Consider the following 18,064-nt stretch of genomic DNA (forward strand, 5'->3'; position numbering starts at 1 on the left):
GTATCCCAGTACTAAATGGCTCAATACTGCTTAGCTGAGAGGGAAACTGCGTGAAAATGAGCAGCAGCAGCCCCCAGTCTACCCAGAAATGAACTGGGAAAGTGCACCTGAAGAGCAAAGCAGATCAGGTTTTGCGAGTAGGCCAAGAAGGAATGCAATCTGTAATAGTAGAAGTGATGATAAGTGGGTTTTCAAAGAAGATATCTTCTTGAAATTAGAACTCAAGGTGAGGGTGACAGCAAAGGCCATCATCAGAAAGACACGTGGCTGGGGGCATGAAGCATGGGCCTGAGAGCAAAAGCTCATCCATGTGGTGCTTCAAGATGACATCTCCTGCTCTGTGCCAGCGCGGCCTCACCTCGAGCATTGTGTGCCACAAGATGAAAAGAACGTAAAAACTACTAAGGAGAACTTTGTAGCCTATTATGGCTACAAAGCCATTTTTAGCCATCTTTATTATGGCTATTATGGCTACAAAGATGGTGAAGGGTCTGCAGGGCAAGGTGTGTGAGGAGCAGCTGAGGTCCTTGGGTCCCCCTCACGGCAGCCTACAGCCAGCTCACTGAGGAGCAGAGCAGCAGCGCTGATCTCCTCTCTCTGGTGACAGTGACAGAGGGAAAAGCATGGGGCTGTCAGGGGAGGTGAGCTGGAGGTTGTGCACCACATGGAGGTGGGTATGGCACAAAGCTCCCCGACGTCAGGAGTGTTTGGACATACAGAAGCTGTGGTTTTTGGGTGCTTCTGTGCGGGGCCAGGAGCTGGACTCGATGATCCCCGTGGGTCCCTTCCAGTTTGCGATGTTCTGTGATTCTCTTACTGTTTATCATCATTATTCTTGAACGCGCGTTATTTATAGGTCTTCCCTTTAGTCCCCGTCCATCAGCACGAAACCAGCGCTTCCCAAGGGACGCAGGCGGGCGGGCAGCCCACCTTCAGCCCGGGCGGCTCCGGGGGCAGAGGAACCGACCGCGCGTATCCCGGGACGGGGCCGCCCCGCCTCCCGCCGCCAGCCCCGCGCTTTCCCCCGCCCCTGACGGCGGCGGGCTCGCGGATCCGGCCTGCGCGGAGCGAGGGAGCGCGGCACGGCGAGGGGAGGAGAGACGGCGGGAGGAGGAGGAGGAGGAGGAGGAGGAGGAGGAGGCAGCGAGCTGGCCATGGCAGCAAGCCGCGGGCAGAGAGGTTGCAGCCGCGGGCTGCCGCTGTGAGCGGCACCCGGAGGAGGAGGAGGAAGGCGCGGAGCAGCCATCCCGCGGCGGTGCCCGGAGGAGGATGCCGGGGAAGCGGGGCTCGGCGGGCGGCGGGGAGCTGCCGGGGGCCGGCGCGGCGCGGCAGCGGAGGCGGCGGAGGAAGGTGTCCTGCTTCTCCAGCATCCAGCTCTTCCTGGTGTCCGAGTGCGCGCTGATGCTGGCCCAGGGCACCGTGGGAGCCTACCTGGTGAGTGCTGCGCTGACCGCCGAGCCGCGCACCGGGGGAAGTTGCGGAGAGCGCGGGGCAGCTCGGCGGGCAGAGCCCCGGGGAAGCGCGGCTGCGTGTGTACGTGTGTGTGTGTTTGACTCCAGCCCGGCTTTTCCCGGCTTAAATGACTCAGCACTGCGAGGGGTTCCCCGCCCGCCGCCCCTCTCGCGTGTGCGGCCGCAGCTCGGGCTCCTCCGGGCGCGGGGATGGATGCGCTGTGCGGCGGCCGCATCCCGCTGCGGGCTCTGGGGCGGCCCGGCTCCTTGTGCTCAGCGAGCAGCCAGAAAACCTGCGAGGAGGACGATTTGCCCCCCCCCCCCTTTCTCCTGGTGCTACTAATTCCCCCCACCCCCCTTCTTCTTCAGGCGATACAGCCCCACGCATCTGCTTGGTGAGCAAACGCAACAAGACTTTGCGCTGAGTCTTACTGAGGTCTGGTGTCAGTGTAGGATCCGGAGTAAAGAGTTGGGAACGTGTCGGTGAGGCTGAGGACACGCAGCCTATGAATGCGAAGAGCTGTGCTTCCAGCAGATGCGGGTGTAGAGTTGAATCAAATTTCTCCAAATAGCTTGCTGGATTTGAGAACTATAGTTTCCATGGAAAAGAAGTGTTGTAATCTTTAAGGCTTTTTGAGGCTGTACACGTAATATATTATAAAGTATAAGAGCTCTGCATTCTGTGCTTGTGTTTGGTACTTAGCACTGCTTCTCTCGGGCTCATCTAATTATGTAAATTTGTACCCACTGTGATGTGTAATTTTTCAAGGTATGTGGCTAAAATGAATGTAGTTAGTATTTGCTATTCATAAACGAAATTTGCAGTCACCTCTGTATTACAAAGCACAGCAGTTCAGTTTGGAATGTAGCTGTAATTCCAAAGGAAACTACTTCGTGTTGAGATAAATTCAGTAATTCTCTCTTATGTGAGTAGCACCTTAGTATGTCCGTACGTTGTTCCCACTGAGCTCCCTGCAAAATGAGCTGTCAGCCTGAATGAACCGGGGATAATCCTTCATCCAACTGATGGCCAAAGAGTGACCCGTGGGGGTGATGTCACCCAGCGGGCGCTGGGATGCTGGAAACACATGGGTCTGTGTCTGGGCACATCATGCTGGTGTGTGAGCACCTGCTGTGCAGGATCAGCAGATCAGTCCTGAATGCAGCGTTTTCCCCCAAACTCCTTTGCAATGTGCTCTGTTTTCAGCCCTGTTTCTCCCATCTCTCGGGCTGTGCTTTGCTCTGAAGTAGCGCACTTGCTGCATGCTGGAGCGTTTTGGAAAGCATGCTGACAGAGCCTTGGCTCCTTGCTCTGATGGTTAACTCAGCCCAGGTGCTGTTGTCCTCAGGGAGTGATGTGCATCCTCACTGACCTGACATCATGTCCTGATGGCAGCCAGGCAACTGGTCAGTGGGAGAACTAATAAACGGAGCTGCAAACGATCCCCAGCACGTGTAAGCAGTGGCCCAGCTGCACTGTGCAAGTGTTCCTCCTTTCCCTGTAAAATTCATCATCTGTCACTGCGAATACCACGCAGTTCTCAGCACAGTGAACAGATGCAAATGTGGAATTATCTTTGGAGGGTGAATTGGGGTGAGTGCAGCGCTTACAGGTGTCGTGGGGGAGCAGAAGCAGGAGTGGGAGCAATGCATAGTGAGGGCATGGAGGGCCTAATTGCTTGTGCAGAGCTGTGGGGCCAGGTGCTTCTTGCAGATGCTCTCAGGAGCAAGCACAGCTGAGCACTATGGAGGTGTAGCTGGTACCAGGTGTAGCTGGGAGGGAATGAATTCACAAGGGCTGCTCCCCAAGGGATAAATTAGTGGGCGAGAGTGATGGGAGAGCAACCAGAAAGACAAATGGGAGATGCTGGGTAGGCACTCACTATGTGTAGTTGTGGGCAGTTGAATAAACTATTAATTTTAGCTTGTCAGCGGTGACCGAGCACCGCGTTCATACTGTGCGTGGCCACATGTGCAGCTTTCCCTGGTTATTTGCAACTCAGGAAGAGAAACTTTTTTTTCTTTTCCTCTTTTCTTTTTGCCTTATACGGTGACAACTGGATTTCCTCCCTTCTGTCTGCATGGGGAGACCGTGGGGGCAACACCTCCGCCTGGTAAGGAAATGAAGGGTTTGGCTTGTTAGGAGTGGTTGGAGAGCTCAGTTTTGGTTTTGCCTTTCATGTCAGTAAGTTTAAAAGGGAGTGCTGTTATTTCTTAATCTTTTTAGAGGTGTAGAAACTTTCTTTTTCCTTGTTTTCCCTGCACAATGAACTAGTGGCTCCTGCTCGAGTCTATGTGCAAAGTATACATTCATTATGTGGTTTTGAAGCGGAGATCGTTCACTTTTATTTGTTCATAAAACATTGTGCTTGCCGACAGGGCTTTATAAATAATAAATGCTGATAAAAATCTATAAAGTCCAATTCTTTTCCCACAGAACTCAGCAATGAAAGTACCGCAGGATGCCAATGGTGGAGGCCTATGATTAATTAGTGGAGTGCCTCTGAGGTTCTTCCTGTGAAGTTTTAGGGAATATTTGATCAAGATCGTGTTCTGGAATATGTTGCATTTGCTGCCTGCACGATGCACGTGTTCCAGACTGACTTGGTGCTGTACCCTGCTTATGCAAATGCAGTCCTGTGCTGCTGCCTTAATTTCTGGGGTTGTTGAATACACCCTCTTATTTCCATATTCTTGTAAGGTTTTTGAACGTGCATTTCTTGGGCTTCATCTCGTTACTCCTGCTCCCTTTTGGAAACTTGAATTTCCCAGTGACTGCAGCGATGCTGGGAAAGTGCTGCTTGCAGGCTGCAGGCATTCCTGCTGCAGAAGTTACTCAGGGTTTAGCAGCAACTTTGAAAAGCCTGGATGATTTCCAGCTCCCTGGGAACTGAGGTCTGTGGATGGACGAGCTGTGCGTTAGCTGGTGCAGATGGCACGGGGAGGGAGAGATGGGAACGTGCAGCCGGAGCCCGGTGCCTTTCAGGCAGTGCAGCAGTGTGCTCAGCCGTGGGGATTTTCATCATGCTGACTCGCATACCTCAGCAGCAGCTCCCCGAATTCCTGCAGACGTTAATGTTTTGGAATATTTTAACTGGTAATAATGCTTCCTGTGCGCCCGATGGCTTGTCACCGAGGCATTTTGTCACCCTGCCCATCAAAACCTTTTGCCTGGCTGGTGGCGAAATCACGGCTGTCGCAGAAGGCGAAGAGCTGTCGGTTTCCCAGCCACAGTTTGTGGAGAAGGAGAGCAATTTAATTTTCTCTCCCTCTGTCCTTTAGCCTCAGATTGCTCTGGTTCAAACTGACCTACTTGCGAGCACCCAACATCTGCCGAAGTCACAGGGTTCTTTAGATGGAGGGCACGCATATGGGAAGCGTGTTGGGAAACAGCCCCTTGGTGTGCTCTGGGTATGGCTGTTTTTACAGAGCTCTACTGAGATGTCTCTGTTTGCTGCAGCTCTGAATGTAGCTATTCATGTGTTTTATCAAGTGATAGGGGATGACTGGCCTGAGTGTGAGATGGAAAGGAAAACAACTGGTCCTTCCTCAGGAGTTTGCATTGGTGTTTGCTTGGGGATGAATGCCAGATTGTATCTTGTTTTCCTGAATGAAAACTTTGGAGCCACACTTAACTTTGTGGCAAGAGTTTTGCCTGTGCTGCAGTGCTTGGCTACAGCTTGCAAAAGCTGTCCTAATGCATCTGCAGTAAAAGCAGTGCTGTGTAAGTCCGTGTGAGATGGTGGGTACTTATGTGGTGTGTGGCATCGTAGAATATACTGAGTTGGAAGGGACCTGTATGGGTCATCAAGGCCGACTGCTGGCTCCACAAAGGACCACACAAAAATCAGACCACAAAGGGACATGCTGCTTCTTTTGTCTCTTTATGACTATTGGGGTTTGGGTTGTTAATAACGACTCTGAGTAGCAGATTTTGGAAGAAGGGGTATCAAAGATAAAAACAGAAGTTGATCATCAAGGCGCTCATGCTGGAACAGACACGCAGTGTCCTGTGAGATGGGGCTGAGGGGCTAAGAGCACAATTTGGATTTGGAGTTTTTAGGTTGTTTTGGGGTGCTGCCCCTCCTCCTCACATTAAATGTGGCAGATACAGTGGGTGTTTTTCTCTTAGGTCATGGTGCTGTGGTGACCCACTCCAACTCATCTTGAGGTCGATGGCAATGCTCCCAAGGAGATGTCATTAAAGCCTGTTTATCACAGCAGCACTGTGGTACTTGAAGGCCCCCTCTTGTGCATGTACCAACATACCTGGAGAATGCCTTTATCCCTCAGTACCTGCAGGCTGAACGGTCTGGGTGGGAGGAATTCTGCGGGTTTGGGGGATGAGGCTGGGGTTAAGAGGGTGATTCTGTATTCTGTAGCTGAAGATAGTGAGAAAACTTTTGCTCAGATAAGAGCAGCGGAGTCCAAGTGGCTTCAGCTCTGACACAGCAAGGAATTCTACTTTTGGGTGCTTCACTCCAGTGGCTTAACTGCAAGACTGTTTTTTTCCCCACTGAATTTACTGATTTATTGTTTTTTATTCAAGTATTTATTTTCCTAGAATAAGAATCTGCTTTAAGATATTGCTGTACTTTTTTTTTCCCTTTCCGTTCTCAGCAGTGCTGAGTAATAAATTAGCTGTAATGCTCATAATTTATTTGTCACTGGGGCATTTAAGAGGGGAAAAAACATGGAGAGAAAATAAATGTTTTAACGGGGGTAAAGATTGCCAAGCATTGGCTGGTTATTGCTTACAGTTCATTTTTCCTTAATACATCTTTGCTGGCTGTGTTATTTCTGGAAAGTTGTTTCTAGTGTGCCTTTCCCATTAGGGAATATTGTCTGTTTTGCAGCTGAGTTGCACAGTAAGTTATTCTGAACTGGCTCTGCTGACTGCATTCATACCCAACTCGGAAACCTGCTGGTGTTTTTGGGGTCTCTGACTGCAGGGTGGAGGAGAAACTTGTTCCAGCTGTGGGTTCTGGTGCCTGAGGGTTCCTGTGTGCTTTGGGTCAGTGTTGGCTCATTCATGTGGGAACAAATGAATAGAAACAAATCCTGGCCCATTCTCTAGGTTGGATTGTGAGTACCAAGGAGGGTTTGTAAGCACCTGACATTTACACTTTGGTTTAAAGCTTTAATTTATCTTCTGCTAATAGAGGAAATGGGGATAGCTACACGTTTCCCTCTTCCAGTATATGCTCTGTGCCATTTGCAGTGTAAATCTGAACTTAAAATCCAATGGCTTCATGATTCAATGTGTTTAAAAGGAAAACGCACTTGACAAGTGAGAGTGCAGTGGTTTTAATGTTTAATTTTTTAAATTATTTTTAGCAGAAAAGTTTGACAGCTTTTCCATTTTTTTTTTTCCGAGAAGCACTTGTGAGCCCTGAAAGAAAGAGCAGTCTGTTAGAAATGTTATGTTCCCTCGTAAAAATAAATAAAAAAGCAACCAAGTCTCATTTCTTTCAGCTCTCCTTGGCCTCCCAGATCTCTTTGGCAGTGGCTGTGTGCCTGTGTGATGAACAGGTCTGTGAGGTTTTCATGTCCTGCAGCATAAATGCAACTGAGGTTTGAAGGGATCTTGAATTAGGTGAGAGAATGCAGTGATGTGAAGGTGTGGGTTGTTGGTGTGTAGTAACTTTATGCAGTTTGCCTTTTGAAATTGTGGCACAGCACCCACCCCAGAGAGGGCTCAGCTGAGCTGCAGTCCCTCTCCTTCTCTGCCGGGTAAGCAGATATTCCTTGTTCCCCAGAAAAGAGCGTTTCTCAAGTTGCATGAACTTTCCTTCCCCTCACTTTTAGGCTATTGTGAAAGTTAAAGAACCAGCTTCTGTTCCTCTACAGCAGTATAAATTTATTGCTTCAAGTGTTACTCTGCAATTCATCAAGAATAATTTGTCCTCTATGTAAAATGATTTAAAATGTTTCTTTATTAGTATGCCCCTTGGTCTCGGGCTGTTCCTCCACAGTAGCAACCGATAACGCTATTTACTAGGTGAGGTTGCAGCTTGGATGAATTAGCCTAGCATTGCTTTCTGATTAACACCAGATGATTCTGCAAAGTGATATATTTGAAGTGTCATCCAAGGAAGTTTAAATAAATGGGCGGTGATACTTTGTATATAAGTGCTCCCGTGAAGTCAAGAAGAAACCGTATTTTCCGGCTGCGTAGAAAAATCGGCCGCAGATTTTCGTTTACAAGGTTTCGTTTTATCTGCAGCAAAATCAGGACTGGAACCCCAAGAGTCCCATCTCCAGGTCACCTTGTTGCAGCTCTCAGTTGTATTCGTGTAGAGCTGAAGACCTGCAGCACTAATACAACTGGAACTGCCCCTTCCCCCTTAGTGAGTACAGGGATGCTATCAGAGCTCAAATCAGATCTCTTCACCTCTCCAGTTAGCATCTTTCTCTTCCAGCCTTATTCTGGATGCCGTGCACTTCTGCACTTTGATACCTAAATATTCCTTACTGAATGGAGGGAGACAGTCCCCCTGTTTGTGTTACATGGTGCCTGTCGTACTGAGGTTTCGGATCAGTGACATGAGCTTGCACTGTGCCTGTGCCTGAATGCGCTTCATAATTTTATATGACTGCTTGCAGCAAGCATAAAAGGAAAGTCTTTCGAGTTTGTTGGAATATTTATTACTCTATTCTTCCATGGTTCAGGAAGGAGAAAAGCAATTTGCTTTGGTTTGATTTTTGTTTTTCCTTTCTGTTGTCCCTTTCTCTTAATATCTATCCTTTCTCCCTGTCAAGCAGATGGTTGATCTCATGTATTTCTACACAACTCTATCTTTTCAGTGTCTGCAGTGACCTCATGGATGATTTCTGCATGCTTGCATACCCAGTGAGTTTTAAATGTGTGGCTGCAAGGGCAGTTGTGAGGGCAAAGAAGTTTTGTTTTGGCATGCACCATAATGGTCTGTTTTCTGGGTGAGGATTGCTGGAGTTCTCTTAATATTTAAATGTCCTTTTAAACCACCTTGCTGTTTGTCTGTGTAATTCACAATGCCTTAGTTTACTGAAGCTGGAGAAGGACTTAAAATTCAGTGTTACGGTGATCCATAAAATGACAGTGAAGTGTTTGAAAGAACCTGGATAATTCAGTTGTATTGAGGTCTTCGTGACTCATCAGCATTATGGTTTCTGAAGCAACTATGTCAGATTTCCTTTCAAGTTTTTTGGTGCTTTGATGTTTGTGTCTGAATCCCAACGTTTTCTCTATTTTTTTTTCCACAAAGAAACTGAAAGCGTGGCTGTTTAGGAAGGGTTCTGTGATGTGGGTGTGGAAGAATATGGAAGCACTTCAGTAGATGTCACTTCTAGTGGTATGTTTTCTTTTCCCACTGAATGTTAGATTTTCTGGCTGGATTGAAATTGTCGTTGTTGTTGGGTCAATATATAAGGACTGCACGTGTTCCTAAAGGTTGAAGTCTGTGTTGAAAAATGAATGTTGCTTGTTGAGTTTCAACAGGAAGAGCTGCAAAAAGGTTGTTTTGGGGGTTCTTATTTCTGAGAAGGAGGATATGAAATAGCTGCTACCTGTTCCCATTCCTCAGCTTTGTGCAAATGGCGGTAGGTACATCCTTCTCAATAGAACTGAGAATTGCCGGGGAGCATTAGGATCGTGGAGTTATTAAGGTTGGTGAAGACCTCTAAGATCACCCAGACCAAACCACCCCCACCGTGCCCGCTGACTGTGTCCCTCAGCACCACAGCTCCATGTTTCTTAAACACCTCCAGGGATGGTGACTCCATCATCTCCTGTGCAGCCTGTGCCAGTATGAAGGAGAGATGCCTTGGTGGTATTCTGTTGCATGCTGGGCCATGACTTCCATCTGCTGGAAATCTGCTTGCTTCTCATCCTGATGTAGTTGGCAGTACTGCACGATTTACCGAGGTGCTGAAGCAGTGGTAGTTCCTTTATTTCCCTCTAACTGGGAATCAACTGAAAAATCACAATATGTAGCAAGGTCTTGACTTTAAATAGGAAAAACTCTTATTTGGAATTTTCGTTTTCCATTCCAAAGGTTTGCTTCTTGTAATTTCTCTGGGCTACAGAAATAGCTGTATTTGCCATGGTTCAGTAAAGCGTTTCTTTCTGAACTGCTTTGAAAGCTTTACCTTTCCTGTGGAAGAGCATCCACGTTGCTTGGTGAGGTGTTGTGTTGGCACACTTCAGAAATACTGGCTGGTGTTTGGCAAGTGGATTCCTCCGTGCTTGGTTGCTCTCAACCCCTGCTGGCTGTTACAGAGAGCCAGTGGGCAGCAGCCAGGCTCAGCCTGTGCCTGTGCAAAGTGCCACTAAAACATACTGTTTCTCTCCTGCTGGCATCTGTAAGATTTGGTAACTGTGAGAATCGACCTCACCAAGCACTGCTGAAGAGAGAATCTTAAACATGAAGGTCCTTTAGGAGAAACAGTGGGCAGCAGTTGTTGGGGCTTACCAGTAAAATAGAACTGTGTTTTTGTTTTTGTCTTGCTCAACGTACAGGGTCGAGAGCAGTTAATTACAATGGGCCTTTCAGCCTCTGCATGAGATGCACACTTTGTTTCCTGCTGCCTGTTGCTAGTTATAATGCAGGTCCTTATGTCTGAAGTCAGCGCAGCTGCTGGCTGAGGGGCAGGAGCTCCTGCTGAAGGGCTGCCTTGTCTGGGGGTACGTTTGCAAAGGGTGGTGGTATTCTATAGGAATTATCCCCCAGTTTGGGTGATCCCATGGTTGGTCCCACTGGAGGTGCTCAGCACTGTGATCACCTTCTGACCTCAGCTGTTCTGCAGAGCCCTGCCGTGTTGTCTTCCCTACTCTGGTGCAGAGAGGTGGTTTACCACCAGGTTTGTGCTTCTGTCATCAAAAGGTGGTAACAAAAACCTCATGGCTTGTTTGAGCTCTTGGGTGCAGTGCTGGTCTGCGCTGAGGTTTGTGCTTCTCTTTCTGCAAACTGTGATAATTAATGATGTTAAAAAGACAACATGTCTGAATGGAGCTGACATGAAACACTTTCCCATAGTCTTTTGGATTGAAACTTACCAACTTGAAAGAACTGAAGAGAAAAAGCTATTTCAAACATCCTGTATAGTTAAATAAACTTCTTGCTTCCAAGAGGTTGTTTGCTCACTTGATGCCACTACTGCATTAACAAATGCTTCTGTGAATGAATGGGTTTTGAAAACAGTTTGGGAGTTGTTTGATGGGTTGAAGTTAAGCCATACTCACAAATCATGTGCTGCGGGCACAGCTTCGTGGGTTTGCTGCATCATTTGGCATGATGGTACAGGCTTTCCCAAATGCTGGCCTTATACAGAAATCCAGTGTTTGCTGTGAACTGGGACACATTGAGGCTGCTGTCTTCTTCTTAATCTCAGTGCTAGCAGAGGAGGCAGAAGGTTCAGATTTCCTCTTGCTTTCTCTTGCGAATACACTTGGGGCCTGAGGTTTAGCATCTTGAAGCTGAGAACAAATGTATTGATTGGAATAATTCAGCTTTATTCGATGCTGGACAGATCTCTTACTAGAATTTTTATTTTACTTTCTTATTTAAATAGATCCCTAATGAGTCACTGTACTTGTATTTTGGGACTCCTGGGAAACTTTGGGTGCAGCCTCTAGGGTAAGGTCTGGATGCAGCCTCTAAAATGAGGTCTTGGCAATTTGCATTTGAAGACAGCATTCTTCTGAACAGTTTCCAGGGTCCTTTGTAGTTTGTTTTTTTCAAGATGTTCCCATACTGATACACTGCGTCTTGGGTATTTCATGGTTGAGTGTCCAGAGAGCAATTTGTTGGCCAGGTAGCAACTCTGGTAAATCTGAATGCAGAGTTCTCTTTGCTTTCATTGCATTGCTGGAGCAAGAGTGTTGCATGGAAGAGAAACTGGCTTGTTCGCATCCAGGAAATGTTATTTCTAGTTTTTCAGCGTAACATCTTGAAACCACTTGAAGATTTTGTATAGCTGGGATTTTGAGTCAAAGGAGGGAAAGTCTGGAATGGAGCTATGAAGCCAGAGTTTCACTGCTTGGAGAGCTCTTTCTACATGTGAAGGACATCCCTCAAGTGGAGCTGTGGGGACTTTATAAGGCTTCAGTGAATTGAGTGCTCTCTTGTGGAAGCCACTGCAGGTCTGGAAATCAATAGGTCTTGTGTCTGAATGGTCTTTTCTAGGTTATTCTCTATTCTCCCAGCCCAATACTCACGTGTACCCAACTGCAAAACCACTTTCACTGAGATGATGTTGCTGTGTGATGGGGTTGATGGTTCATCCAAACAAACAAAAATATTTTGCAAAGGGGCTATGGTGAAGTGCTGTCCTCTGGTTTAATTATCGGTGCCTTTTGGCACGAGCACAGTGTGTCTGGTTACTGTGATGTAGAGCACGGCCAGAACGTCATATTTATTTGTTTCCAGTGGTACATAATGTAATGATTCTGGGCACTTGGATTTGGCTTTCAGCACCCCTGCCCTCTCCTTTGGCCCAGCTGCTGATGAAACCAGGAGATAAAACAAACAGGGAAGCAGCAACTTGATTCTTCAGAGCCAATTCTCTCTAGGCAGAGTCTGTTGATGGTGGCATCTCAGCAGGGATAGAAGAAAACCCATGTGTGGCAGGAGTTATGTTTTAAAGACAGGGTTTTACTTTGCAGCTGGCTGTCTGGAGCTGTTATGTCCACACTGCCTTCATCAGTCAAGACTAATGTCCATGCCCAGGGAAACCTGTTTTCATTTGCATTTGAGCAGCATGACACGTGGCAGACCTGGGAGAAGGCAGCTTTGCCGTGGAATAAGGCTTGTTGGCAAAGCAACAGCTGCACTGCAGCTCTTGGTGAAGATGCAGACTGGGGCCTTGTGATGCTGGAGTTCATCTCCTGGCTTTGACTTCCTTAGGCATTCTTTGGGTTTTCTCTTTCCATCAACTACTGTGGTAGTTATGATGTGGTCAGGCTTCGTGGGCTGGGATCGTGGACACTCAGCCTTTGCTTTTTTGAGCTTGTGCAGGAAAAGACTTACTTGGGGCTGCTTTACTTGCTCTGTGGTAGTGATGGATTGAAGAGCCTGAGGGTATTATTTTTCAAAGATGCTTTCTGAGCCACAGTCAAATTGACAGAAGTGACTTACTCTAAGTGTCTCTTTGAAAATGGCACTTTCGTTCCAAAGCCACTTAAGTGCTTTTGAAAAATCTCTTTGCCTATTATTGATTGCAGTGGATTGCTTCAGTGGTGCCTAGCTTCATTTAAGGCAGGCTAGAATTAAAACCTAAATGTTATGTGCCTGGCTAATAAGCTGCCTTGTAATGAGTACCTTTGGGAGGCAGGAACTGGGGGAGCTGAGTGTAAAGGGAATGACACTCCTGTAAAAGCTGGCTGTGAAGAACGAGTGAAGAAGTGTGGAAAGAGATGGAAGTGTGGCATGTGAAATGGGTGCAGAGGGTGTACTGATGGGAAGAAAATGAGCACAAAGCTACAAGGAAAACTTTAATAGGCTTACATTAAAGCAGACAGAGTGTTTAGCCTAACAGCTAGTAAGATTGCATAAGGATGATCTCCACTGATCAGATGGTTGGAGTTGATGTAACCTGCAGCCCCTGTTTTCCAGCTTACTTCATGCAAGTTGTACTGGATACATCAGCAAATGTCTCCAACATTGTCCTCTGGTATAGGAAACCCGTGTTTAGGGACTGCTTGGATTGCTTTACTGGCATAGAAGGGGCTTAATTATGCTGGGTTACATGCTTGTGTTCATTTTTTGGTCTTATGTTTGGCATAGTATTGAACAAGAAATATAAAGCCATTCCAACCCTGTAGTATTGTGCTCTGCTCATCTCAGGTGGATAAGTGGAAGAGGTGGTGACTTCTGTTTTTCTTGTGTGCGCTCAATTTTGCAGGATCTGCTGACTCTACAGTGAGGGAGGGGACCCCGTAAGCTGCTCTTCAGTGCCTGTCTCTAAGAAGGGTGTTGTTAATACTGCAGGCGTGGGGTGAATTTGCCCATCTGTGTGTACAGCCTCAGCAGACACATTTGCTCATTGCTTTTTGATAGCTTGCTTTGTAGTGAACCCCAAGGAACAGGGCTCATGTCATCTGGTGAGGCATCTCATTGCTCCTGTCTGTTTTACAGGGAACACGTTGAGTCCAAGTGAGACTATAATAAGTCTGTGAGCAATGCTAGATCTCAAAGTTAATTGTTCTTTAACTACGAGATGGTTTTTATTGCCTGTGTGGTGGTTTTTTGTTTTTTTTTTTGTGTGCGTGTGTTATTTTAAAAGGCAAGTGTAAATTACCCGCTGCTCAGGAGCGAAGTGGCAATGTGGGGATGGTAGGATGGTGGAGGATATAAAGTTACGTGGTTTGTGCTGTGCTCAGAGCTGCCCAACTTTGATGTGCATTTGCCCTTCACATCTTCATTCCGCTTCTTCACACTGGGAGCACTCAGTTAATAACTAGGTTCTCAGGCAGGGTTAGAGTTCAGAGCATCTTCTCGCCTTGCTTCCTTGTCTGTTTATACCCCAAGCTCTGTGCTTGCCTCCCAGCCTGCCCTCTCCCTAGAGCATCTACATCGGGGAGCTCAACAACAGCAGGCAAGCTGATCTCCTTCATACCCTCAGCCCTTCACAGGGACGGCTTGGAAGGAAAGCAAAGTGCTTTGCAAACAATTTTTTAGGAGGGTGTTACTTAGCAAATGAGCAGGATGACACGGACAGCTCTTGTGTGGGCTGCAGTGTGAGGTGGGGAGAAGCAGCTCGTGTGGCTTTGGGACCGGCTTGGGGTGTTGGCACTTGGGTGCTAGAGAGTCTTAACTCCACCTGCAGACTCGTGAATGTTTATGCCTTTATTTCAGGAGTTACCATGAAATGCTGCGGCTTGGTGTGTAATGTGGCTGTTTTGTTAGTTCCCTTCTAAGTGGCTTCCTTCCTCCCATCACTTACTAAACAGAAGTACCAGTTTATGAGAAATGGCTCTAAGTTCTCTTTAAGCCAAGTTCCCTTTGCTGCAGCCATGCATCTGTGGTGGGGAGTGGAGCATAAAACATCAGCAGAGCCACAGCAGATATGGGGAAAAGGAGTTGGGCTTGTCAGAAACCCTCCTCTCTCAGTATATAGCCTTTATATAATCACTGTTGTGAACTGTGAAAAATGAATTCAGCTTCTATCAAAGCTTGTATTAACACTGCTTCAGAGTGCCCTGCACGTGTCACTTCTGCCCTGGTTCTTGTCTGGTGTTGAGAGAGCTGCTGCAGCCAGCTCTGCAGGCCCCACACCTGCTCTGTGCCATGACTTGGGTGCAACCCTTAGCCCTGAATTCAGCTCTCGATCATAAGCTAAGATAACATGAAGTCCTTTGCATGACAGGTTTTCTTGTCAGGCTTGCATTGTGGTTTGTGTTGTGGTAAGTAGCCCTGCTTATTGTGCAAAGTCTTCACTGCAGACCTGCGTTGATGCAGGGAGAGGAGAGGCAAAGAAAGTGAAGTGAGGGCATTGTGATGTTGCAGGTTAGGATCCTGCTTCTCTGGCGCTTTGGTGGTCCACAGAAGAGGCTTTTCTTAGCAGTAGGAGCCCCTTAGAGACATGAGCTCTGTCTCTTCTCTGTGTTTCTACTGACCTTTCTGCACAAGTCAAGGCTGAACCTGGGATGAAGGTGCCCTGTTTGCACAGTTCACACATGGATCTTACTGCAGCCCTGTCTGTGGCCAGGGGCAGCTGTCACGCTGTAGGAGCCCACCTTTAAGTTGGTATGCACAGTGTAGGATACTTTCTGTCTTGCTCTGTTCAGCTGCTCAGTGGATGCAAGAAAAAAAGATCCATCTCTGAATATGTGAGAGATGCTCTGATGCATTCCTGTCACTGTTTGCTTTCACAGAGCTGAGCTTCGGCCCCTTTCTGTGAACCCCTGCTGCTGTATGCTTATTGCACGTGGCAATCCTTCTCCTCCCAGGCTGAAAGATGCCAGCAGTGCTGTTCTGTGCTGGGGTTGAGGCCTGAGCTCTGTGTGTGTTTACGATGCGTTATTTTGCTGCCAGTGGAAGTGACACAATGCTTAAAAATAAGGATTTGGCTACCTGCTAGCTTCCTTGCATGTGTGCTGCTGGAGAGAAGCGTGGGCTACAAATGGGTTCCAGCACTGGGTGTATTTGTGCAGATAACTTTGTCAGAGATCAAAATATCACCTGCATTCATACAGTGAGGTGAATCTTCAGCAGCAGGCTTGGGAGCAGAAGGGCTGTGTGGACACTGAGTCAGCAGCTGCAGTCATATTCCCATAGGTTGGGACTTGAAAAGAGTTTTTTAGAGAGGAAAAAAAGTGATGCATTTTTTCAGAGCAACAGGAAAAGCCTTTCAGGCTTCTCTAGAAAGTACGGTATAGCCTCGTACTCTGTACCTGTGTCTGTTTTGAGCAGTTGGTGACTCAGTGTCATCCCATGATGGATGTGAGGGGGAAGGTTGCAGTTAACACCCCTTGACAGCCCCCGTGCTCATACCTCTTCAAGCAGGGCAGTGCTCTTGATGCTGAAGTACAGCAGCTCAGAGGTGTTTGCTTGCAGTGATCACCTGCACCACAGAGGTTAATTTTTGTTGTGCATTTGAACTGTATGGATCCCACCCTGGCTGGAATAGTGGAGAGTATATTTAAGTTTGTGAGGCACGTGACTTTATTTTTTAAGCTATTCAGAAATGAGCTGCGGGTTTGTATGGGTATACCAACTTCTGACCAAACAAGGTATCTTCTTTGGGTGCTGTCAACTCTTTGTGTGGCTTGCAGTGTGCAGTTAGCATTGCTGTGAGCGTCAGCAGCACAGCTGTGTAACCAGGCAGAGGCTTTGTGCTATGGAGGCAAGTGGCACAGAATGCTGTGGCTACCGAAATATGGGCTACTGAGGCACAGTGGGGTATGAGAGGTAACAAAGTTTTCTATGTGGCTGCAGCAAAGAAGGAGGAAAGACGTGCATCCTTCTCAAGCAAAAATGCTGTGCTTCTTTTGCTGCATGGAGTAATATCCCTTCTGCTCAGGCCTCTGAAAATCCTGACCTTGAGCATGTGCTTAATTTTTGGATCTCATCAATAAGCTCAGAGCTGGTCCCTAGAATGTAGAATAAACTGTCCACACCAGGCAGTGGAGCGAAGCATGGATCTGAGCTGCAAACTCCTACTGGCACCAGCAGAGCAACTTGCAGATTTACTGGTGCTGGCCTAGAAACAGCATAGGCGCATGCAGCAGCAGTCGAGCTAATAACACCCCGCTTCCCAGCAGAGGTTCAGCTGCAGCATCTATTATCCCTGCCACGTGAATGCAAATTTCTATGCAGAGACTATTTCCAGCCCTCGAGCAGAGCCAGCCTGGGTGTGTTGGTATTGCCACCCTTTTTGCTTTCCCTTATGTTTGCATGCCCAACGCCAGCACAGGTCTCAGCATCTGTGGTGAGAACATCTTTTCCACTGGTGGGAACGGTGTTGAAAGGAATGACTGGCAGCCTGGCGTGGGCTGTGCTGTTCCCTTCGCCTTGTCCTGCATAGATGCTGGAAGGGAGGCCCAGGGGACAGCTGAAGAAAGGAGGCTGAAGGCACGTGGAACTGGGTGTGCTTGTTCCAGGATAGCTCCTTTGGCTCTTCAAGGAGTCTTGACTTTCCCAGCTCTGTAATGGAGGCTGTGGGAGATGGTTGGCGTTTGTTTTCCTTTGGGAACAGAGTTGCCAGGCAATTATTTTACACCCTTCAGCGGTGCAGACATGTCTCTTCAAGTCCGATCTCTTACCACATAACTGAGAAAAATGTATTTTACATTAAAAAGAAGCCTTTAAAAAAGGCCCTTCAGGCATAAAGTCGATGTGTTTTCTATATATAACCCCGTATTATTAATACAATGAACTTATCTGTAGACTCTGTGGGTGAATATGACTTGATCATCAGAGATAGGAACAATATGATATTCATTTTCAATGCACTGTATATGTGACTTAGTAACCGTGCCCCCAGCTTTTGATTCATTTCTTAGTGATAAAGTGGGGCAATAGTGTGAGGCAGGTCTGCAGATTGCATTTTTGCTGAGCATTAATGCAAAATAAACAGCCTATAGAGAGAACAAATTTGCCATCATTCAGAAATGCCAAGATCTATAGATTTGGGACTGACGAGAATGATGAATGTGAGCGAGTATTATTGAGCTAAGGCCAGAAAGGCACAAAAGCTTCCCCGGGTTTGGTTACAGGGATGGGATGGCAGTACAAGTCTCTTTGGCTGAAAAAAATTTAAGCTGGTGATGGATTTATTTATTTTTTCCTTTACTGTAGGGAATTTATCACTGTATGCACAATGTGAGATTATTTTCCTTTTTCAATCATAGAGAAGTATTGCGGAGTGGACTTGGGCGGACCCTTCAGCCCAGATCCCTGGGAATGTTTGGAAACAACTGAGACAGACACACGTGCAGCCTTCCCTGGCTCTGTAAGAAGAGGAGGGAGATGAGGTCTGGAGCCTGCAAATAGCATACTATGAGCTTTAATTACTTGCAGTCATTGTGTGCTCACAAAGGCAGAAGGCTGGATTACATGGTTTCTCTAGATCTCTAGCCTGGCTCTCTGTTTGAGGATGGTGAACTGAACGGTGATGCAGGTTACAGTGGT

At 47.2% G+C, this 18,064-nt stretch overlaps 1 protein-coding gene across 1 annotated transcript in view; it reads left to right on the top strand.

Moving 5' to 3' along the window:
• The first annotated feature begins 1,128 nt into the window (after positions 1 to 1,128).
• Positions 1,129 to 18,064, top strand: part of SLCO3A1 (solute carrier organic anion transporter family member 3A1) — a 111,845-nt gene continuing 94,909 nt past the window's right edge. Inside the window, exon 1 of the mRNA XM_065734017.1 lies at positions 1,129 to 1,434. Within this exon, the coding sequence (XP_065590089.1) occupies positions 1,270 to 1,434 (165 nt within the window). The 5' untranslated portion in view covers positions 1,129 to 1,269. The remainder of the gene's footprint in view (positions 1,435 to 18,064) is intronic.

Source organism: Cyrtonyx montezumae, unplaced genomic scaffold (assembly GCF_038088225.1).
Source record: "Cyrtonyx montezumae isolate F1298 unplaced genomic scaffold, pur_monq_1.0 scaffold_17, whole genome shotgun sequence".
NCBI classification, from domain to species: Eukaryota; Metazoa; Chordata; class Aves; order Galliformes; family Odontophoridae; genus Cyrtonyx; species Cyrtonyx montezumae.